The following is a 24,788-nucleotide window of genomic DNA, read 5'->3' on the forward strand; positions in this document are numbered from 1 at the left end:
TCTAGTTAGTTTTTTTTTTACTTATTTCACGCGATAGTCGTTACGGACACTGACGGTGGCGTAGCGCTTCGCGTTGAGTCGTGCAACTAGGGAGCTTGCAATGAAGTTTGGCATCCATCCATCTAAAATAAGGTCAGTTTTGTGGCGTTGCGCCAGAACTCTAAGGAACAACCAACCAACCAGCTTCTTTCCCTCTTGGCACCTCTAGTGTGAAACTGCCGTAATTTTTCAAAAATAATTATGCTAGACTCAATATGTGCACGACGCACCTATGGCATCGAGACTACCGTGACGTATGGCTAAGGCGTCAATGTTTTGTGACTTTATGCAGCAGCCCAGCTTGTTGTGATGACGTTAGGTAGCAAAACTTGAAAGATGTTCGCGTGCGCATTACCAAATCATTCTAGATGGACGCTAGCACGTCACCAGTGAAGCCACACAGCGTAGCAACCGTAGAAACGTCACGATTCCTCGCGTCGGCATGCGACAGGCACTCACACCGCCTCGTGCCGTCAGAGTACAGTAGGAACTGAAACTAGCTTTTAAAAACATGTTATAACTTTTTTTCGGATTTCACACATGCTTACCAGTACATTTTCTGCAGCTGTTGTAAGCGTTGCTTATACCTTGATGCGAAAATGATAACAAAAAAATTTTTGTGTCAGTGTCCCGTGTCTAAAGCATTACTGTTGATCGAGTAACGCTTTCCTGGCACTTTAACGGAAATTTGACTGTAACCTGAACATGACTCGAAATCAGCAGAACAACACTGCGTATTAATAGTGTGTTCAGTTGGCCACTCCGGTCCTCTAGCTCGGAGTCACCAGATGCCACTAAGGCAGCTCGCAATCAGAGCGCGGGAGGCAGCGTGGACAGCGTACCCAGCGAATGCAGTGGCGATATCGTAGCAGGTAGGGAGTCTTTGTGTGCGCGCCGCCTGGAATTGACAGTTGACATGTCTGTACACGTTGACAGCCTTGTGACCTCAGCTCATAAACCTGATAATTGATATGCAGAGTTTATTTACCCAAAACCACCCTATGATTATGAAAGACGCCACAGTGGAGGGCTCCAGAAACTTCGACCACCAGGGGTTCTTTAACGTGCACCCGAATCTGGGCACACGGGCCTACAGCGTTTTCGCCTTCATAGAAAATGCAGCAGCTGCAGCCTGGTAATAAATCTGGCGATCATCCTCGTTCGAGCTGCCAGCTTCAAGGTATTCGTCTGAAAGCTCCTGTAACAACAGCATTGACTCCGCCTCCTTTTTGACACGACGCACTTATATGCCATGAGTTCATGCAGATGTGAACTCACCACACACACGCTCAAAAGCGCCACTTACAACACACGCCCGGCGAGGTCTCCTTCCGAATTATGCACGCCCGCTGTCACCTGTCGGCAACGCAAGGCTCTCACTGCTGCAAACCAACCCCTACCCAAATCCTGTGTTCCCTAATAACATCCATCGAGAAATTTACACGAATAGTTCTTGCGCGGCCTGTGGCGAGCTTGCTACTTTGCCTCACGTGCTCTGGGAGTGCGAGTCGCTGGGCCCGACGTTGAGCAAGAAATGGTGGAACACGGTCCTGCGACGGCCCATCATTGGAGACCAAATCCTGGAAGTCCAGCGTGCCCGTGATCGAGCCGGCAGGCTTGACCTGGTGGTCCCGTCGTGGATTAGCTGCAGGTGCGCGTTTAGTCACGTTTTGCCAGACTTAATAAATGCTCGCTCACTCACTCACTCACTCACTCACTCACTCACTCACTCACTCACTAACTCACTAACTCACTGTGTCACGTGAGCCTTGATTTCAGCCACATTGCACCACGCTCTCATTTCAGAGTCAGGGTGGTTGGGAGCGAGCCATGATAACCAACCAAAAGTGGTCTGACAGCTCGAATACTGCCAGTCGAACCCGCGGCCACTTTTCAGGACGCTCCAGAGCGCTCGTAAACTCCCAAACGAATACGCCATAAGAAATCTCTCCTCCATGCTCTCCTTCCTTCAAAATTTAATAAAAGCAAACTAATGTTTCTGATTCTATAAATAAAATCCTGAAGCCATAGCCATGAAAAACATATTCCTGAAACCATACTACAACTAAGCTACAAGCTCGATCGCTACGCTAACCTACCGATTATTTTTGCTGTGGAGACCAAGCCAGATGACTCTTGTGACTTTATAAGTGTATTTTACACAAAGAAAACACAAATGCAACCTTTTTGTTCGTGGCGGAGAAAAGCGGAGAAAAAAAAAATACTGCGTATAAATACGCGACTACAACGTGTATCTGTCAAGTGTAGTTTTTTTGAAAATGCAGTCTATATCGAGATCACTCCTCTGATATGAAAATGCAGTCTCTATCCGGATCACTCCTCAGATAGAAATAAAATGAGGCACATTGTTTTTTCCACATTAGACTAGGATTTCTACAGCTTACAAGGCGGAGTTGAAAGGTGCGTGAAACAGTAAGGCTATACGTTTGTAAAACCAGCAGCAATATCTTACATCAGATATTACCAGCAGGCAAGCGTGCATGCTAATAAGTAACTAGGTTAGCAGATTTTGTTTTATTTTTTACTCATGTACATTTCATGCCATTTTATCGTTGACTTCATTGTGTTACTTCAGAATTAAATCCAAAGACGAAAGAAGCATGACGTAGCTTAATATTTTTGTAACACTTCCGCAAAATGTTGTTGGTGAAACTATAACCAATTATGCATTGCTTATGAGAGAAAGATGTCTTTCTTGCTTTAAAGTAAAAAAAGCTCAGACCAAAGATAATAAATAATATGTAAAATGAACTAACTAAAAAGAAATGTGGTGCCATGCGTAATATCACGGTTATGATGTCCTATTCTTTCTTTTGCGAAATTCGAAGACGGGTGCTTTGCTGTCGATCTTTCTATTGAAGTTAATATACACAACTCTGGAAGTGCAATCTAGAAGTATAATATAATTTCAACAGTCTTTATTGTTTAATTGAGATAAAGCTGAAAATATCTTAAAAGCGTGGGCCATACATTAAAATGACCATGTCACAGATGCTCAACAATATGGTTTTCATCGAGAAATGGTTGTAGGCAGTCTATCGTACCTCTACATGAGTGAAAAACAAGCTCTAAAATTACATTTATGTGCTAAATGTTCCCTAAAAATTGCTGGCTATGAACCCCGCCTACCCCCAGTGACCACCATTTTGTGACGTCATGTGCTGCAGGGCCGTAACTAAGCGGGAGTTGAGAGGGTTTTGACACCACCGTAAATTTTCCCGTATAAATTGTTTCGGGAGACACTAAAGCATTTACGAGCCTCCACACCAACCAGCAGCTGCCAAGGTACGCCGTTCTACACATAAACACCCCGCCAAAAATACCCCTGTCTACAGAGCATGCAGATAAAGCGGAGCCGTGGTCTTCAACCAAAGATTTAACTGCTGTAAATAACTAAACTTCTATGCCAAGCTGACGAAAGCCTATATAGCCCTATATATATATATTACACGCGTAGCTGACCAGAAACAAAGAATTCACAGCATATTCTGCCGTCCGTCTTTTTCTGCGTCCCTTCGCGTATCCGTCCATGCTTCCGTCCCTCCGTGCTTTTTGTCCGTGCTTCCATCCATGCATCCCTCCGAGCATCCGTCCATGCTTCCGTCCGCGCTTGCATCCATGCTTGCATCCGTCCGTCCGTGCGTCCATCCATCCTATTTCACGCACTTCTATTGAAATATTGCCATCTATGAAATGAGAGTAGAAATGGTTATGAGACAGCGCCGTTTATTAGGGGCGAAGCTCCTTAGGGCGTGGGCTGTGCGTCCCCTGTAGCCTGTATGTAGCCACCTCTAGTTTAGTTCTTGCAGGGTTCACTAGATGGCGGTACGGTCCCCTGTATGTAGCCACCTCTAGTTTAGTTCTTGCAGTGTTCACTAGATGGCGGTACCGTCTCCTGTATGTAGCCACCTCTCGTTTAGTTCTTGTAGTGTTTACTAGATGGTGGTACTTGTAGCTGATGATGAAAAGATGCAAGATGTTATAAACTAGAAAGCGGTACTTGTAGTTGATGAAAGACGCGAGATCTTATAAAATAGGAATGATGTCACATATGGCGCGTGTCATTGGTTGAAGGCAATCGTTCGATTTAGTGCGGCGACGTACGCTAGGGGGGGCGATGTAATAAAATCGAGTGGGCAAAATGTACAGAGGATTCATGGTTCACCAGGTTTACCTCCGGAGCTTCGCCCACTCATCATCATTCACTTCGTGGATATGGCGGAATTTTGAACTGTTCGGGAGACGCTGCCGGTTACGCCTGACGCAGGACAAGGTTAGACTAAGAGGAGCTTCGCCCCTAAAATAGTTCGCCAGAATTCAGACGCTCGCAAAGCAAGCAGCTTGTTACGTCACGGCTCGCGAGTGCGCCAGTGTTGCCCGACTTCACATTGCATGTTTACAAAAATATTGAATTATAAAGCAAGTGCTGGACAAAATGCGCTGAAATTTTATCATCTTGCAGAGATGACGATATGATACTTGATGTCGTGGAGCCTTCAATTGCTAGCTGAACGAGATGGGCTAAGTCACTGTTGTACTCCCACTAGGCTACGACAGAAAATGTGATCTGGCCAGCGTAGCAGACCGTTTCGACTGCTATCCGGAGCCAGGCTCAACGCAGCAGGGGTGCGAGGCAAGAGGTTGCTGCTGGGGCTCACTGGGTGACGCTTCGGGACCAAACATTCCATTCTGCTACTATCCTGCCGATTATCAAGGATACGTGCTCGATGACTTGGATTATTTTCCCGATCACATCTCCGCGAAGCTCCATAGGAAAATTCCATCGGGCATCGACAAAGATGTGCAGTCTGTAGCAGTGAGCATTGTCTTCTACGGGAACGACACAGCGAGGATCACGGTGAGCTCATTTCAGACACGCTTATAGTAAAGTCACAACCGGGTTTCATTGTGGAAGTTTTACATGGTGAACCTAATATGTATTTCGAAGACGGGGAAGAATTTCTGGTTCAGCATAATTTAGAGTTTGATAAGCATAATGTGCGAAGTATTCATCATCATAGACAAACACATGTGCGAATAGGAATCTCGAAATTTGCAAATTAAGTTCGCTAACTACAAGTGAAAATAATTTTCATGTCAGTATAGAGTTGGTGAAAGGATGCTCTTTAACCAGAAATTCCCACTCATGAAAAAACTCTGATAGCCACTGGTGCAAAATAGAATATTAAAAATATATTGTAGCAAGTGTTTTCTTCTTTGTGATCACTGTTTTCCGCAGCCTTTATCTTCCATACTTCCTCATTTGTCCCCCGCATTCACGCAGTTTTGCAGAAAAACTCTAAATGGCGCACTTATTTTTTAAATTGATTTTCATACAGAGCCCCGTGATTATACGCATGTTCTTGATTCTTAAAAACGAACACCGACATGTTAGTGAGACTGTGAAACACCTAGATGAAGGATTACAGTCTCCTCCATTTTTATGCACTTTAGAGACCCAGCTTGTCACCCAATCGTAGATATATATGCGACGCAACATCGAGTACCCAATACGCGCCTAAAACTAGGAGTGCTATGCAGGATGCTCCTCGGGCAGACGAGATTGATCTGAGCTCGCATGGAGCTTGCTCTACAGTGGCCATGGCATCAAGACAGTGCGGAGCGCGTGATAGCAGCACTGATAATAATGGCTACAAGAACACGCGTGGCGTCTGAAACGCTTGTTGGGTATTTGGGGTGGTCACCAAAGGCGGGCTGCTGAGGCCAGTAGAGCCCTGGTCTAGGGGCCCCACCCACCAGCTTCTAGCCCTTATTTCCTTTCGTTCCCCAGTAATAAATGTTTTTTTTTAATTCTATTCCAAAAAAACATCACTTGAGTAACGTCAACAGCTTCACTCAGTCAACATTTTGTCAGTGCCAGGCCGTCAGCTTGATTGTCGCGCTATATTTTTGGCAATTCAACGCGTGCCCCCTATACAGTCGGGCTCGCGGGAGTTTTTCCTCCTTTGGGCAAGTTTTTTTTTTTTTTTACCTCCAGCATGGATATTTGCGAATTCGAAAGCAGCAAGGGTGCGCACGCAGCACTTTCTTGTTGCTCGTTTCGCTTCTATCAAATATTGCAAATAAATATCAGGACAGGATGACACCAGGGGTGCTCGCATTTTGGCGACAACTCGGCTGTGAGTGGATACGTATGGAGTGTGGCAACTACGAACTACGAATGAAGTAGCCACACTCAATACGTATTCACTCACAGCCGCGTCGATTTTCCCCTACTACGAACGTATCAACCACGTGATGATGTAAATTGTACTTAGGCATGCCTGTGTGCGTAGTCTGCACGATAAAGCTGATAGATGAATCGCACCACTTGCTGGCGTTGCGGTGTGAGCACTGCTCCTCGGCAAGAGCAGAAGTGGTGCATGGGCCCGATCGTTGCCACAGGCCTCTGTCAATCAAACTGATTGACACATGAACTCTGATACAAACTCGTTGATTCTGAGGAGACCCTTGTTTTACTCATGACTGTCATGGTGCCTGTGTGACTGTCAAGCATTTGATGCTATTCATCGATTGATATGGGGGATGTAACGTCTCGAAACCACCATATGATTATGAGAGACGCCGTAGTGGAGGGCTCCGGGAATTTAGAGCATCTGTGGTACTTCAAATTAACCCAAATCTGAGCACACCAGCCTGCAGCATTTTCGCCTTTATCAAAAATGCAGCCGTTGCAGCCGGGATTCGATCCCGCGACCAGCGGGTCAGCAGCCGAGTGCCTTAGTCACTATAGACTACCGTGGCGGGACAAGTGTTTCATGCGGTGGGCGCTAAGCATAAACTTCTTTGAATATACAATAATTTGGTCATCTTGCATTGCCATAGAGGTGCTTCTGGTAAGCTATTTCTCCCATCTTTTCAATTTAATCGTCTACTAATCTGCTTGGTGTGTTTTGAAGCGAAGGATGCGTCAGCTCTATATTAGGTTTAAATATACTCATTGCCTAGAGGCTAATGAATATGACGCTGATCAGTTACGTCTCGATAGGTAAGGTTTCAATTAGAACAGCAATAATTATATCAGGTTCATATATATTAGTATAGAGCTATTTAACGTAGTTATTATTAGCACGACCATAATAGTAACCATAATGGTAGGGCCTAATTAAGACAGTTTCACTTAGCGTGCTCATGATTTTTGTTGCGTTAACTAGCATGATTTAGTTAGTGCTTCAACTAGCATGCTTTATTTAGCACTGTTATAGCTTCACACGGCTTCATTGCTATGATCTTATTAGGATGTGGCGTAATCACCTTGGTCTTATACCGTGACTTGGCTTAACTATCTCGGTCATAATATGTCCTGGCCTAAGTAGCCAAGTGTACCACCCAGCTGATTAACCAGCCGCACGTGGTTATTTGCTAGCGAATGATGAAGACGACAAAAAAGGGCATGAACGGGCTTGCAGCGCGCTAGAACGTACAGGCTGACCATGATGATCAACACGTGGCCTCAGATTTAGCTACCATCGTGATGTTGTGAGGCGCTCGGCAAGAAGGAATCTCAGAGGCCACCCTGCTGAATATTCTAAAGCAGACTTAGTGCAGGCATTAAAAGCTTCAAAATCAAATTAAACAGCTCGCGATTAAAATATCACCAGGAAAAGCTTCTGACACTTTTATTGCATGGATGCATTTCTGCCCTCAGTGAAACGACGAACTAATGAAAGATGCATCTGGTTTAAAAATACCGCCCAACTTTGTCGACCATCCGTGACGCAATGCCGTGTTCCATCGCAACCAATGAAACTCAGCACACTTAGAGTGGATTTGACTTTTTTTTTTTGCACTTTTGGCTCATTCAAAAGGGACGTGTCGCCAGATCTCGGAAAGATCTCGTGTTTCACCAAGCTTGGGCGATTCTGCATAGCGCCCTAGGTCAGCAATGTTCAAAGCAGGTATGAAATGATTGAAAAGGTCTAGAATATGATAAAACACGAAAACAACCAAGTAGTAATGGCAATATTTTTCTTAAAATTGCTAAAAAGTCTCAAAAACATGCGGCCAACAACCACTCCGCGCAAAGGGGCGGCCACCTCTTAGGTGATGACTCAAAAGGAGTAACTCATAGGTGACTAGGCGGCACCACAACGAATCTTTCTCACCCCCTCCTTGAAGAGGGAACATGCGCACGCCTATGAATAACACATCCGCTAACGACAAGATGTGCGCCTGCAGTATGGACAGCGGCGCAGAACATGTTGAATACTTTCCTCGATGCTACAGTGGTTGTGGACAGCCTCATCATGCACTCCGTTTCGGAAGGCAAATGATTGTGTGAAATAAAGGTTATGCCTCTACTGGCTTGGCGTCGCCCAATGCGTTTTGGCAAAGAAAAACTATCACAGCTTGCACTAAAAGGTGCAGGGCTATGTGACAGCAGAACTGGTGGGCAAGCTTTTCACAATGGTATTAAAGTAGGGCTAGTCGCTAAGGCAGTATGTTCGGGTACAGCTTGAGACCGATGAAGACGGAAGAGTGCAGAAGCGCTGACTCGTGATTGAAAAGTTATACCTGAAAAACACGTCAACGTTAAAGCAAAAAACAAAAAGAAAGAAACGTATCAAAAGTGCGCACAAGCTTGTCTTGGTAACAATCTGTACAGCATAATTACGAAATAATTGAGTGCGACACGTTTCATGATAATGATAATTAACTATGTACGGCGCACGGCAAACCTTGACCATAACAGCTCTGCTCGAAAATTTTTATGTCATCCGCTGTATTACAAGTGAAGCTATGCTACACAAGCATTTATTCATTGCATTTATTAATTTATTTACAAGCTTACTTCTTTTTCTACGAATTTTTGTTAATAGATAAATAATTATTTGATCCGTTTATTATGATTAGAGAACCGGTGGAGAGCAGTGGGGTTCGGCTAATTTCCTTAGTACACACCAGTTTAGGACGGATAGAGCGCAGATGGGTCCTCTGGATTTTCCTTCCAACTAACCATCGAAAAAGTAGGCTAGTTTAACATTGCAACGTGATTTTTTTTTCTAGATCACGGATGCCACTCAGACGCGCTTCACACCTCCTGTGCCGAAAATTTCCACGCGGACACACAAAGGCAGCCGACTATACAACGTGAGCATCTCGAAGGACGGTCAACTGAGCGTCTACCGTCTCGATCGCCAATCAACGATTATGTAAGTTTTGTCGTGCTTATACTTTGACGCAGAAGTGTTCAAAACAAAGGTGGTTTATTTAAAAACCTTGTGATAAAGAAATACATGGTGACAGGCGGGCACATAGCGATGTCGTGTGATGACGTCATAATGTGATGTCATGATGACGCCACAAAATGCGATTTGTGAGATCATGCTGACGTCATCCCGTGAATATATTTAGCATCACTCGCGCTGACACCGCCGACACCTCCAACGGTCAATTTTCGCGTTTGTTTAAATGAGGAACAAACATTGGAGAACACGAATGGCGAGCATGGCAGATAGGTTGTTACCAGTATCGAAACATTTGAGCTCAGCCATGGTCTTCAGAAAGAGAACGTTATATTTGGATTAGACATCAGATTCATTGGATGCACAACACAGTTTTGCCAGAACTATACGTTCGAAAAACCGTTACCAAAGTTTAGGAGGAGTTAGGAAAACACAAAAAAGGAAGTTAGCGTTATGCTTATGATAATATGTGTCAGCATACTTACTAAATTTGTCACTTTTTGGCCTTACAGATGTTTGATAAATTTACCAGATTTGGCTATTAGTCGTTTCTTAGCGCATAGTTAAAGCCAATGAATGCTAACTACCGAGAGAAGAACCCGTACACTTCAAAAAACGTACACAAAAAGAACCCGTACACTTCAGAAAGAACCCGTACACTTCATGAAGACGTTGCTTTAAGGCATTTATTGTTAACTAGTGTGCGCGTGTGTGTGTTTACCGGGCGTATGCTGGGCCATACACTAATTTAAGACATATTTCATCCATCTTTCCCAGTTTCCACACAAATCTGTCACGCCTTGTGTTCACCGACCAGTTTCTTCAGCTTTCCACACTGCTGCCTTCGGACTATGTCTACGGCCTGGGAGAACAGTGGACCACGCTGCGCCGAAGTGTCAACTGGACCAGCCATTTCTTCTTTAATCGGGACAGACCTCCTGTGGTATGCATTCACACGAGCCGCAATCTTTATGAGAGCCAGGCAGAAACTCCCTACGCGACGTTCGTGAAATAGTAGAGAGGATTCGCATCTTGCTGATGGCGCAATAATTATCTGCGCGTTAGTTGTAATAGTATAGCCAACAGGCAAGTGCATGGAACCATAAACTTATAGAAGGAGAAGCACGGAGGGATTTGTTTCACTCAATAAATTGCAGTCTTTTATCTCGTATAGCTTTATTTGATGCGTTGAGCATGCACACATGAGCCCATTGTAATTTTGCTGCGTAATACCACCCAGAAAAGACTCAGCAAGGGTACTTACTGATGCAGTTAAGATGCGACTACATATATGCTTGTATTAACATAATTTTCACTACGAGTTTCCCGGCGCTTGCTGCTGGCAACGTAATGTTATGCGGCCTTTTCCTTAGTCATTGCCATACCTTTTTCGGGGTGATGGTATCGTAAGAAAGGTCTGAAATGAAAAGTGGGGTGAAATGACCTTTAGAAAAAGTCAGTAGCAGTTCCAGTTAATAGTTGTATAGGATAGACAGATTGATGAGGATTAAATTTCGCTTGAACATAGTTTAGTTAGCCCCTTGCATGGTTAATTCAAATAATTAAACAGCCCACTTACAACCTGAAAACAGATAAAACGGCCAGAAGGTTCGCTGTAAGTAAACTTAGGAAATAATAATTTGGTGTGCACGTAGTAATGAATTGTTGGCAATGTTGCGCAAGGAAAGACTACACTTACCAAGCAATTAAGGTTAATTAAGGGTCCAATTAGACCCCGTAATGCCTCTAGCTTTGCTGCCAATAGAGCTCAGAAACAGAGTTGAGCGTTTCAGTTGTCTCGTTCTCCCCTCCCGTGTCCATGTTTGCACCCTTCCCCCCCTGTTTCGTGATGTTAACTATAAAATAATGTTCACTAAACGAACCACAGTAAGTGTGGACATGTGAAGACGAAATCTTATGTGCTGTTGATGATTGTAACGTACATTAATACTTTTTGTACATTCTAGCGTGGCCAGAACCTCTACGGGACGCACCCTTTCTTGCTTGGAGTCGACAACGACCGCAAGGGATACGGTGTATTTTTGCACAACAGCAATGCCCTGGGTGCGTTTTCAGCCTGTCCTTCCTGCACAGTAATTTTCACTGCCGAAGGCCCGTATAAAGACAATGTTATCTTTGCATAAAGACAAAGTACGGACTCAACTATGAACGGATATCTGATGCTTGAGCAATTACCACCAACCAATTTTTAATTACTCCTTTTCCGTGGTATTCAGTGGCCTCAAGAACAGCTTACCTTTTCTAACTGTTAGAAGTATCATTAGAAAAATGAAACTGCTATAACTGTCAAATTAAAACGCATCGTCTGCGTACGGACGCAATGAAATACTTAACACAGGCGCACTTTAGTCTAAAATCCACAGAACTGCATTGGTTAATCGTTCCGGCACTTGTGGGGCACTGCTAATGAGTATTAACGTATAGACGCCTACAATTTTGAAGAAAAATACATGGTTGATCTCTGCGTCACAGGAGTCAGTAAAACACGAAAGTAAAACATCTCCTTACAAAAGTAGTTTAATATTTACTGTACATTCATAAGTGATGTTTTTTGTACATTGTTATGAGAGAGCTTGCGCAGTGTTTATTGGTGTTGGACAGCAATACCACCGCTTAACGTGGATGCATCCACGTTGACGCTTAGTCACACATCTCCGTCCCGACCACCAACGTCCATCATCAATGATCAAACAAACTATTGTGGTCAGAGATGCTTGTGGCAGTTCATGGTGAGAGTGGAACCACAAAAAGCGATGTGACAACTATAGAGCCTGATTGATTGGACGTCGAACTTCGGCTAAGGTTTTCTACTTCTGGCATGCTAGAGTATTGAACGCCACTGCCCGACCAGAGGGAAACGCAACGTGCATCGTATACTCCCTTTGGATGACCCCAATTATTCGCGGGGCAAACGCAAGTGGAGAACGCTAAAATGAACCAAGCAAAGCCGGCGGGCGTCGCACAGCTATAGCGCAGCTATCTTTAGTATGGATGGATGCTATGAATCGTGGCGACCCTCGGGGTAAGGTTGCCACCTGGACGTGTGTTAAGGCGTGGACAAAATTTCGCTTCTCCTAATAGCCCTTTTCACTCAAGGCGTTCTGGATGTCGCCATAGTTCTCTCTTGGCTGTTGTTAGCGCGCGTGACCCCCCAAAAAATCCGAGGCTGTGACGTTGGCTTTCGTACTCTCGTGCAACAGCCCAGAAAGGAGGAGGTCCTCCACTTCGTGAAAAAGGTCCAGATAAGCATGCAGAGTGGGACGGACGCTCAGAAACGACGCGTTGAAGGAAGTAATCGCGGATTCCACGGTCATGATGCATTACTGAAATTCACCAAGAATGCTGTGAGATTACAATGGTAGATACAAAAGGCATATTTTTTCAGGCGTACAAACTGTACGTGACTGCGGCACGTACACATTGTACGCTAAAAAATACGCTTTTTAATTAGTGACCATAGACAAAAAAGGCAAATAATGTTGATTGATTGATCGATATGGGGAGTTTAACATCACAAAGCCACCACACACACACACACACACACACACACACACACACGCACGCACACGCACACGCACATGCACACGCGCACACGCGCACACGCACACGCACACACAAATGTGACCGTGGCGCAGTGGTTAGCGTGCCGTGTAGTCGCGGAAGTTTTTTTCTTTGTCTTCTGATAATGCGTATTTTTTCGACGTCATTTCCGGGATGGAAATACATTATTGAAGTCTAGGTGGACCCCGGAATGAAACACTTCCACCCCCCCCCCCAAAAAGAAAACTCAGCACATACTAATTTGTAATATGATTTCTAAATTTATTAGTAGTCTGTGAATAAAAAAATTCAAGGCGTTCGCCTGAGTTCATCTGAGATAATTTGAAAACGATACCTACTTGGTGTGGTCCCGATACCATGCACTGCATATCAACGTGCAACGTTCACTAATTTACATTTGAAAATTTGCATTTCCTAATTAACACTCAATTATTAGCTTTGATGATGTAACAATGCACTCACTCAGTTTTGCTTATCATCAAATGATTACAAGTCAACGCTCTAGATATTTGGTTGATCATTGTTTACCAAAAATGCGCTATGAATATTAGTTTGATGAAAAAATTTGTGCTGTGTGTACAGAGTGTAGATAACGTGCCGTTTGCTGATTTTCATGTCTGCTTTACTATAATGCTTTTTCCTCTTTTTTTCTCTTCTTTTACATGAAGTCGTGTTAGTGTGTCGACTTTGCTTTGAACTGGCAGTCCGTGTCGAATTGTACTTGGGAGCTGTGCTCGGTCAAGCTTTCTATGACAGCCTTTCCCGCAGCTCCCCTGTCACTGTATTTCCTTAAGGTAGAAAGAAAATTAAGATCATATAGGCACAGTCAGGTTTGGACTCGCTTTTGTATGACTTTCGCTGCCATAGCTGTGACGTATTAACAATGTGATTTACGTTGATTATGTCTCCCTCAGAGACTGTGCTGCAGCCCACTCCCGCAGTGACGTTTCGCGCACTGGGTGGCGTTTTGGACTTCTTCGTCTTCGCTGGTCCAACGGCGGCCAACGTCGTGAGCCAGATGCAGCACGTCGTGGGCATGCCCGCCATGCCTCCCTACTGGGGCCTGGGCTTTCACCTGTGCCGCTTCGGCTACAAGACGCTCAACCGGACTCGGTACATAATGGAGATGAACATCAAGGCCGGAATTCCACTGGTATTTACTCTCACCGTCAAGAGGGGGTACATTACGACCATTGGGAAAAATGGTCAAGCATTATAACAAGATAATACAGCACTGAGGGCCGATTCTAACATATAAGGCGGAAGCATGGAGAATAACAAAAAAACTAGTGCAAAAGCTGAGGAGCATGCTGGGCGCAATGAAACGCAAAATGTTAGGACTAACATTAAGAGATTGGTAGAATGCGTAACAGCACACGTAGAAGTAGCAGATATCCTAGCTGACACCAAGTGAAAGAAATGTACGTGGGCTGGTCACGTAATGCGAAGAACAGAGAATCGCTGGACAGTAAGAGGTACGAAATTGTCACCGAAGAACTGCAAACGCCGTCGTGGAAGGCCGAGAGTTTTATGGAGTGACGAAAGTAGGAATAACATCGAATCAGTTCACGCAGGATGCGCTAAACTGGAATTAATTTGGAGAGGCCTCTGTCTGAATATGACGATGTTGCTTAGAGCTACACAAAGATATTAGTGGGGAAGGGCTGGACGCACATTATTGCCTAAAAAACGTGCATGATATTTTCTCTTCGCGAAATCAAGGACACCCAGTGGAATGACATTGACTACATGAAAAGCAATAACGACTTCACCTACGACAAGGACAGGTTCGAAGGACTTCCGGAATTCGTCAAGGAGCTTCACGCTTCTGGCCGTCACTACGTCGTCATCGTGGCAAGTAGCCTTAAGAGCACCATGAACACTTTTTAAAAAAGAAATATTTTTAACGAGAGATGTTGTCTGATCTGTAGTACGCACGACCCGCAGGATCCAGCCGTAAGCGGTTCTGAAGCACCCGGCAGTTACCCTCCCTACGACGATGGTGTTTCCATGGATATCTTCGTCAAAAATATCACCGGAGGAATCGTTTTTGGAAAGGTAAGTCGTTTGACGTAACGTAGGCAAAAGCACAGACAGCTGGAGCTCATTCAGCATGCGCCACGTTCAGGTTCTTCGAGTGCCTTGATAATTTTATAGCTGGTCGTCTTTTTCTTGTTCTCAGACTGCCTTGATGATCGTACAAAGTGGGGAAATTGTTACTATGGCAAGGTAAACACCACAACAGAAACCACGTAGAGAAATTGAAATCGGAAGCAATCGAGAAATGGAAAAAAAAATAGGGAGAAATGTAGGAATAAGGACTAACAAAGAGAAAAGGAACACACACAAAAAAAATGAGAAGAAAGTTTGTGACAGAGCTTTACCGAATCAGCAAGATTGCTGTAGCTTTATTTTCTCGTCTGCTGCGATTAATAACGCCTTGTTCGGTGCGCTAAACCTTTTTCGTGAAGCTCCCCATGCAGTGGAACAAGAACTATGTTTCGGAATTGGTGTCCAGATTTTGGTCATTCTGACGATTGGTGTAGATATGTTGCTGAAATACTTTGACGGCCAATTTCCTTTAAAGTGATCTCTGAAATCTTTCGTCAGATACCCCCCCCCCCCCCTCCCTCTTGTAGTAAAACATTCATTTGAGGTAGTTGGTAATGGTTCATTCTGGAGGCAAACCGTTGGGCGCATTATAAAGAACAGAGAACAAAAAAGGCCGACAACACAAGCGCAGCTGCACCTATGTTGTCATTCTCTTTTCTAGTCCCTGTTCAGTACTACGCCCCCAATTTGCCTTTCTTGTCATTTTCTTTTTCTCGTCCGTACTACACCCCACTTTTTTCATTCACAATGGCGCCCCCCTCCCCTTGGTGTTCGCTGCCCCGGTCCATGTGGCATTAAATTTCTTGTCTGCGGGCCGAGTTTGAGACCACTGAGCTACGTGAATAAATGCCCCTACAATAATTATTTACACCATATCTCCTGCTAAAGGGAACCACGTGTAGATGCAAAGCAGTGGGCGCTAATGCTTACACTGGCGCTAATCGCGGCGTTGTGCAGGAGAGAGACTTGTGGAGGCGCAATGTACGCGGTGATGGACCGGTGTTTCCTGCAAGAAAATGCCAATCGCTGCTAATGGGCAATGAGAGACATAAGACTTCCATTGGACACAGAGACCCACAGTCCACTTTTAGTTAACGTGCACGCTGCGAATTTTCATTGTTCAAGAACCCACAGGAGAAATCTCTCATTGGTGCTACCTTGCAGGTCAAGATCCAGTGCATGTATATACCAGGTGGCTAGTGAACGATTGTGCAGCGTGAGCAGTCGGTTTTTTTTTTTTTCAATAAAAAAACTCGCTAGCAGACGCTGCCTGTGTTGGCGTTGAGTGGTGAGAGAGGGGGCGCGTAGGAGAGGAAAGAGGGGGGAGGAGACGCGCATGCGTAATGGGACTGCGAACGCCACTGGAAGAAATGCCTAGAGAAGAGGGAGGGAGGCAGCGTAAATTAGCACATAGAGTTTCCTAAAAAACTAGAGGGGACACTGGCGCTGCGATCGTTCAGTGACCATGGAAATGATGGGTAGTACACACATTCGCCTAGTCTTCATACTTGTGGGCGGCGAATCGTACTTGCGGCTTTGTTTATTGCTGTGTTTCAATTTTCTTTTGAAAGAAAGATTGAACCCTTTTGAACTTCGTGACCCGATCTGGAAAGGTAAGTCTAAAAGAATAGGATGGTGAAGCGCAACCGCTGAACATTTGCTAATATTCGTTTCGTAATAAAACAGCTCCAAGCCACACGAACACACACGGAACCAAAAGCAGGCCCGAAGTACAAATATTACACAAATGTGTGCACTACCCATCATTCCCATGCTCGCTGAAGTGCCATGCGTTGCAGCTCCCATGGACACTAACGCCAGAGTTCCCTCTATAGTATAAATTAAGAAACTCTATGGGTTAGCAGACGTTCTTTACGTCGGCGTTGCGAGACGAGAGAAGGGGAGAGTAGGAGAGGAGAGAGAGAGGGGGTGGACGCGCATGCGCAGTAAGGGTAGTCACGTCACACACCGGATTGAGCTTGGCCTAAAGCTGCATCGTATCTAAAAATAATTATGGAACGCGCGGTGCATTCAACAACTTCTAGGAATTTACCAGAAAACTTCCTGCAACTGCACAAATTGCATCAGTGGGGCAGTATTAAGACAGCTGATAAATACGCAGGCAATAATATTAGCCATTTTAAATGAACACTTCACATTCCACACTCAACAGGTTTGGAATGACAAAAGCAGCGTGTTCCCCGACTTCAGCCACCCCAATGCGACGATTTACTGGATGACGCAGTTGGCAAGGTTTCACAATGAAGTCCCTTTCGATGGAGCTTGGATTGTGAGTACAAGTTCTTTCTACCACTTAAAAGATTAGGTAGAGTTATGCTTTTTTTTACCTGTTGTAAGTAAACCTAACTGTCGATCCTGTCAAAGCCGACTCGGCTGTTAACTGTTTGCAGTTCTGTCGTATCCGATAAAAGTTATTATTTATTGGGATAAGAAGATGTTGACTTACAAATAGGGCACAGGTTACACCTTAGCTGTTCGAGGGATCGAGCATACAGCATAAATAATGGGTTTACCGCGGCATATATAACAAATTAAAGAAAATGACAGAAAGCGCCAGATGGCAGCTTACGATAAAAGAATTTCTCAGACAGGGGTTGCTTGCTCGGGCACACAACTCCTACTTACAGATATTTTTTTGGGGGGGTGGGGGGGGTGGAGGGGAATCGAGCGCGCCTTTCCCGTTGACGCCTCGTTTCCCGCGCTTGCGCGAGTGCTGGCCGCATGCGGCTCAAGCCCGGGAACATGGCCACTGTGGTTTCGCCGCCAGGACGTTTTGTCTGGCGCAAGCCGCGCGCTGGTATGTCTCAAAATGGCAAGTAATAATAGGCCTAATAGCATATCTATAGTGAACAGGCAAGATCCACCTTAGTGGAACAGCAGCCTCGCTGCTCGGCTGCTGTCTCGAATGTCGTGGGTTCAATCCAGGTCGTTGCACTTCGATAAAGGTGAAATGTTAGAGGCCCGTGCGTTGTGTGAGGTCTGTACAGCTCGAACAACACCTGATGGTCAAAATTTTCGGATCCCTTCCCTATGGCGTCTCGTGGTTTTGGGACGTAAAACGTCACTTATTATTATTATTATTATTATTATTATTATTATTATTATTATTATTATTATTATTATTATTATTATTATTATTATTATTATTATTATTATTATTATTATTATTAGTAGTAGTAGTAGTAGTAGTAGTAGTAGTAGTAGTAGTAGTAGTAGTAGTAGTAGCAGCAGTAGTAGTGAATGTGAATCACTGGAAATTGCCAATTATCGCGCATCTCTTAAAGAATTTGCACATTTTTTCGCGCATAGGACGGCGAACAGTTCAGCTGCTGATGAGAATGTCAGGCAAGATCACTGAAACGATTATCGCATATCTAGGTGCTGTATAATAAGATCTGCAGATATGAAGAGGTTTGAAACCTGGAGCCTACAGTACAGACAAGTATGCATCCTGGATACCGCGGTATATCTGGTAAATCAACAATTGCTGAGCAAGCTAGCCTCTATGATTCTTGTGAAGAAAGACAATCTCTTTTTTTTTATGTCATCTACCGTCAATTTCTTTTCAGGTAGTGTAAACTGCCATGGATGTAATCTCTAACAGTACGTTGAAACATCAGATGTGTGAATGACGTACGGCCACAATTGAAGATGAGACAGATCAGAAAGCTGAAGATATGCCGTTCTTCTTTTCTGGTACAATCGCTTGTATGGACTGAAATGACACAGTCGGTCGAATCACGTTTTAGAGGCCCGTTCGTTACATTAGAATATTACGCCCTTGAATATGTGACGAAACTGACGGATCTAGATCCGTTTGTCAGGTTATTTTGACGAACGTTGATTCCGACAACTTGGCAGTGAACTGAGCTTGATGTTGAATTGCGGAAAGCAGTGATGGTTGTTTTCTCGTTGCGCAGGACATGAACGAACCATCCAACTTCTACGATGGTCACAAGGACGGCTGCCCTCCAAACCAGAAGGAGGATCAACCCCCGTACGTGCCAAGCGGAGAAAAGCTGTGCGCCAAGACACTTTGTATGAGCGACCGTCACTACATCTCGTCCCACTACAACGTCCACAACATCTACTCTCAAATGGAAGCAAGGGCGACGTACAAGTACGTTACTAGCGAGCAGTTACACAACAGACAAAGGTTGTGTTACATCAAAGCTTCACCGTAATGGCGTCCTCTTCAGAATGCATTGGTGTAGTATTGTTACCTAGCCGGCTTGCTCTATAGCGGTTCCATTACGTCCACAAAAGTCTCCCACAACAACTGTCCCTTCCTTATCTTCTCTTTCTCCATGCGATGTTACGGGCTTCTGCAATGACTCCACGTTAATCAGTACAGCCCATCCCACATTTCCCTGTCATCGCTCCAAGCAAATGTTTTTGCTAGTTTTAACGGCTGGCCGATTAACACGTTCAAATTGTAAGACGTGAACGGCTTCCCCGGTTGTCACAGAGCGAAAATGTCGCATTTCATTACGATGCGCTTAGTCGCTGAATTCACTACAATATATCATCTTGATGAAAATATTTATTCAGGTACATTACATGCGTAATTACAGTAGACTCGCGATAATTAAAACTCTGATAATTCACACTTTCGGTTAATTCAATCAAAATTCAATGTTTTGGCTGGCCCTCAACTCGTTCAATGTATTTAAAGCCTCCTAATTCAAACTCTATCATTCGGTTATTTTATACTTTTTGCAGTTCCATACCAGAAATTATCTGCTGCTTTCCGGCTACTATTTAAAAATTTGCATCCTTATATAATCCTAACAGTATAAAAATGAAAATAGTCACCTCGGGACTCCAAGAAAAAAGTATTTGCTAGTAAACAAATGTTTGAAACAAACACACGCATGGTAAACCATGATGCTTCTTAACTAGTGTAGAGAGCTTTGTGCTGAAAGCACATACTTATAACAAAACTCTAGTTGGCAATTCATGATTTCTTTAAAAGGTCTGATCAGCAGTAAATGGCCAATAAACTTGTGGACCCTACTCGTCTGCTTTCTGTTCACTGCGTGTAGTTAGGGTTTAAAAACACTTAAAATCTTTAAATGTGATGAAATCAATGCCTAATCATAATGTGTATGTCACCTCACCCAGAGACATCTATCTGAGAAGTTCTGATAGTTCAAACGTCTTGATAATTCAAACGAAATTCAGAGGTCCCTACGAGCTTCAGTTAACGAGAATCTATATACTGTATTTCTATGCCACTGTACGGGAAAACTGCGCATTCCTCCTTTATCTGTCTGTTACGTAACACGAATGTCTGCAAAGGAAACAACGTACAAACCAAAACAAATTTAGTTTCGATCAAGGAAACTCTCGTCACTAACAAAGCTCCGAAAGGTTTTTTCCTGAGAATGCAAGCTTGGGCTTCAAATAGCGAACGGAAGGTTTTCGCGTGAGTTTTTTTAGTTAGGATATTTATTTTATTCAAGTGCGAAAAATTGACTTCGGAAAGAGATGACTAAATGCATTCACACCTGGCCGAATATCAGGCAATTTGCACGGAGTGAAGCACAATAAAAAAACTTTAAAAGAAGTAGGTGTGGGGTTTTTCTGTTTTTAAATATTGTCGACACTGAGCTACGGTTTCTTTTCTGCCGAGGGTGTCATAAATCACTACCTTCTTATGCTGCCATCCTTTATTCATGTTTGCATGTGTTTGCAGTACGAAAGTGTCTGGATGAAGCGACGGAAAGTGTGCGTTTCCCCTTCACTCGATGTGAACATACTGAGCCAAACGAGGGCGTTGGTGGGAGGGGGGACGTAGTTGTGGTAGGAAAACATTTGCAGGTCAATTGATACTTCTTAAGTGCAAACTTCGAAGACATCTTCAGCGCAAACTTCAAACACATGAAAAGAAAAGCGTGTATGTGTGTTGGTTTTTTTTTTTCATCTCTTGCCTCTAAAGTTAGCGCTAAAGAAGACGTAGCTCGGAGTTCTATCACACATCCACGCCTGTACTTTCATACTTGTAACTTATTCGAACAATGAAACAACCGATATGAATATCACGTAGCTACGGAATTCTCCTTAACACACATAATATTGCGCGACAGAAGCGTATAATCTCACCAGGCGGCAAAAGATGTAAATCAAGCAACAAGTGGCAGGTTTGGAGCTTAAAATACTCAGGAGTAAATAATAATCAACAGAAATATCAACAAAATGTGCAACTGCAGATGTGTGTGTGTTGCGCCACAAACAAATAATGGGTACTTCGGCAATTCATAAAAAAAGAGAATTGTGGCATACTGGGCACTCGATAACGCTGCACTTGCAATGTGAATTCTACGATAGTTTACAACCGCCAATGTTACGCGCGCAGACGTTCATTGTGGCATGATTACGGTTTCCACCAAAAAGAGGATAGCAAATGAGAAAGTGATACGCACCCAGACCGATCTACTCTTGAAGGCGAAGCTCAAGCGTCTTCTAACCACTGTCATACAGGTTTACTAAAGCGGTGAAGAGCTGTGCTGGAATTATTGAGAAAGCTCAAAATGTCCATCTAACTTACACGCATGCCAGATGTACATAGGGTTTCATTAACACGGCCTGAATACTGATATGCATGCTGCAATACGTTTTTTACTTCATTCATCATCAGGGCCCTCGTTCAGATCCGCCAGAAGAGACCTTTCATCATCTCTCGGGCGACATCTCCGGGACAATCGAAGTGGTCAGGCCACTGGTCCGGGGATATCAGCTCATCGTGGGAGGATATGAAACTCAGCATTCCTAGTGAGTATTGAGCGTTCAAATTGAGCAGTTTCTCGGTCATCTAGAATGAGCGACGATTGCAACAACACACAGGCAGCTAGAAATAAGCTGGTCTCTTCTGCGCGTGGCGATTGCCGCGAACGGTTGTCTCTAGCGTGGGTCCCCGGTGCGTAGCACCTCGGGCTGCGCGTCGGGGCCCTCGTGGTAAGTCAAGCCTTGGCGACGCCGCCTTGGGTGTGTTTTTTTTTATTTGTACCAACCACGTGTTCTGTGCCCGTTTTCTCCAAGAGCCTGGCGCTCTCGCCGGTTAGAGACCCTACAAGTGGAAACTAGGCATGTATATGTACTCTAGCACCATATTGTGCTTTCTATGTCACGGCAAAATAATAAAATAGTGCTTGTGTTGGGGGGGGGGGGGTATCATCTTCTGGCTACGGCACTGGCCTATTTGGTCTTTCTTGTCTTTGTTGTATTGCTCTGTTTTCTACCATGACCGCAGATTGGGAATGCCCGGGGACCGAAATCAATGTGTATTCTTCCAGAAGCACGAACACTTTTTTGAGCAATGCCTTGTGCAACAAGTGTCAATCATATGTTTCACAAACGAGGGCACCTGCAGGGTTTCGTCTGCGGGGCATAAGTCCGTGTTGAATCGCGGTGGGGCAGGTAGAGCGCTGGTGTTGCTTGGGTGTGGGGCAAGTGCTCCTTTCGCACCACCCTGCCAACACCCATGCTCACAAACTCGGAAGCTTGATCACTCGAATTAATGCTTGGAAGAGCTAACCAAAAAGCAGTTGCCACTTTTTTACACAATGGTCAGCTAAGTCACAGCAGCACGCATTTACTATCATACAAAGTTGCTTTATCGTCGGTGCGAAGTTAGAAACAGAAGTTCGAAAACTCACAGGGCCCCTATGCGTTCACTTAATGACTCGAAGGCGAAAGTTGTCTTCTTCTCAGTCAGTGTATTGATGCTCCCCGCCTCTATTCGGACGCCTTCTGAGCCTAATTTGATATTGTATTGCCTCCGAGACCGAAGGCAGCCTGATATTGCACTGCCTCCGTAATCGGACTGCTTTTCACCAAGTACGATGCAATATGGTAACGTCATCATCTTACGCAACTTCTAACGACGTCACGAATTTGGGGGATCTGTGACGTGATACGGTGACATCGTCATGTGATGGGGATTATTTGCATACCTTGTCCCTGACGATGCGGGGCGCTGACGGTCGAATTTTGAATTTGATGAGGCAGTTAGGGCTTTCGCCTTAATAACAAAACGGTCACGCGTTCATCGGGTCTATTACTAACCTTTCCCAAGCATTTGATGTTTAGGTGACATAACTGGAAGTTGCTACGTGCCCAATAAAGAGTATTAAGCCGGAAGAATTTTTATACTAATTGATCTTTTAGAAGCTGAGAAAACCAATGTTTAGAGGTGACATGCGAGGAGGCAAGCTTGAAACCCTTGCCTCTCACCTTGTGTAGCCGTTCGCTTTCGCTGCCTTCTTCGGCACGCGAGTGACGGGATCACATGATGCATACGCATGAGCACGTCAGACGCACTATGTCACGAGTGCGTGACGTGCCCGAACGCCCGAGACGCAAGCGTTGTTGTGGCGGCACTGTCAGCGCTTCGTCTGTGCAGACTTAAAGGGACACTAAAGAGAAACAATGGCTTGGTTTAGATTCACAAACTGCACTCTGAGAATTCTAGTGCCATATGTTTCACTCTGACAGGTTCATTATTAGCGAACAAAATCAAGGTTGAAGTTTCATTTTTAAATTTCGCTCCGCAATCTATGCGCATGACGTAACAAATTTCAAAATGTGTTTTGCGCATTTCCGTGATATTAGCTCGCTGAAATATTTTGAAACTTTGTATGCTAGATCACTGGCATTCATAAATGACAATGTACTCCATTTTTATTGAGCCCCGCCGTGGTGGTCTAGTGGCTAAGGTACTCGGCTGCTGACCCGCAGGTCACAGAATCGAATCCCGGCGGCGGCGGCTGCATTTCCGATGGAGGCGGAAATGTTGTAGGCCCGTGTGCTCAGAATTGGGTGCACGCTAAAGAACCCCAGGTGGTTGAAATTTCCGGAGCCCTCCACTATGGCGTCTCTCATAATCATATGGTGGTTTTGGGATGTTAAACCCCACTTATCAATCAATCAATCAATCAATCAATCAATCAATTCATTTTTATTGATTAAAAGCTACGTAAGAAGCTACGTAAGTGGACGCCTACACAATTTTCTACGTCATGGTGTTTGGTGCAGGATACAGAAATGGCGACTCCATCTGCATTTTCTTTTCGCGTATTTTCTCGCTTAAAAAACGTCGTGCCGCAGTAAAAGCGGTGTTTTCTGAACCGTGAAATTGTACTTAATGTCCCTTTAAGGTCCCCTGTGCAAGCTATGCTGAATGCGCCCTCTACCTTCACTTGGCTTTCAACCTAACTGAGCATGAAACCTGTGACATTTCCATGGACGTGAAACTGACGGTGTGCCGCATGAACATTTAGTTAGATGCGGGGGATAAATGATGAGCCAAATGATCTCTGGAACGCGGCAGAAAATTAGTTTTATTGGCTTCTGCACAATGCGCCAGAATATGGACGCATGCGGAACGGAGGAGTCTCACATATTGCTGCGATTCGCAGTAAACATCTAGAAATAAAACACGCACAGATTTCGTTTCTGTGTATTGTTAATGTTCTTAAGTTTTCATCGTCTATTCAAGCAACAGATCACAACTACAAGTCATGTCAAATTATTATTGCAGTGTCACATGTTATACTGTTTGCGAGGTCGGAGCACTGCCAAATACGTAGGGTCATACATCGGATACATCATTCCCTCACTAGAAAGATTCAGCCACTCTGCGAACGAATGGCTAGCAGCCATACTATAGCAGCCCGCATCCGCAGAGCTGCTGCGGATGCCTTACTAAAACTGTCTATTTTTTAGACACGAGCCCATAAGAAGTATACAAGAAGCGTTAAGAAGTATACAAGAAGCGTTCAGCTTGAAATATGGCCCGTTTCCGCG

The 24,788-nt window shown here is 44.4% G+C and overlaps 1 protein-coding gene across 1 annotated transcript in view; it reads left to right on the forward strand.

Annotated features, from left to right (window-relative positions):
- The window catches only part of LOC119177892 (lysosomal alpha-glucosidase), a 74,071-nt gene that overhangs the window by 31,526 nt on the left and 17,757 nt on the right, over positions 1-24,788 (forward strand). The window contains exons 3-12 of the mRNA XM_075882241.1: positions 4,608-4,918; positions 9,088-9,233; positions 10,044-10,209; positions 11,234-11,330; positions 13,763-14,001; positions 14,571-14,702; positions 14,796-14,906; positions 17,134-17,250; positions 18,902-19,101; positions 21,622-21,755. Of these exons, the coding sequence (XP_075738356.1) occupies positions 4,608-4,918; positions 9,088-9,233; positions 10,044-10,209; positions 11,234-11,330; positions 13,763-14,001; positions 14,571-14,702; positions 14,796-14,906; positions 17,134-17,250; positions 18,902-19,101; positions 21,622-21,755 (1,653 nt within the window). The remainder of the gene's footprint in view (positions 1-4,607; positions 4,919-9,087; positions 9,234-10,043; positions 10,210-11,233; positions 11,331-13,762; positions 14,002-14,570; positions 14,703-14,795; positions 14,907-17,133; positions 17,251-18,901; positions 19,102-21,621; positions 21,756-24,788) is intronic.

This window comes from Rhipicephalus microplus, chromosome 2, assembly GCF_043290135.1.
Source record: "Rhipicephalus microplus isolate Deutch F79 chromosome 2, USDA_Rmic, whole genome shotgun sequence".
Taxonomy (NCBI): Eukaryota; Metazoa; Arthropoda; class Arachnida; order Ixodida; family Ixodidae; genus Rhipicephalus; species Rhipicephalus microplus.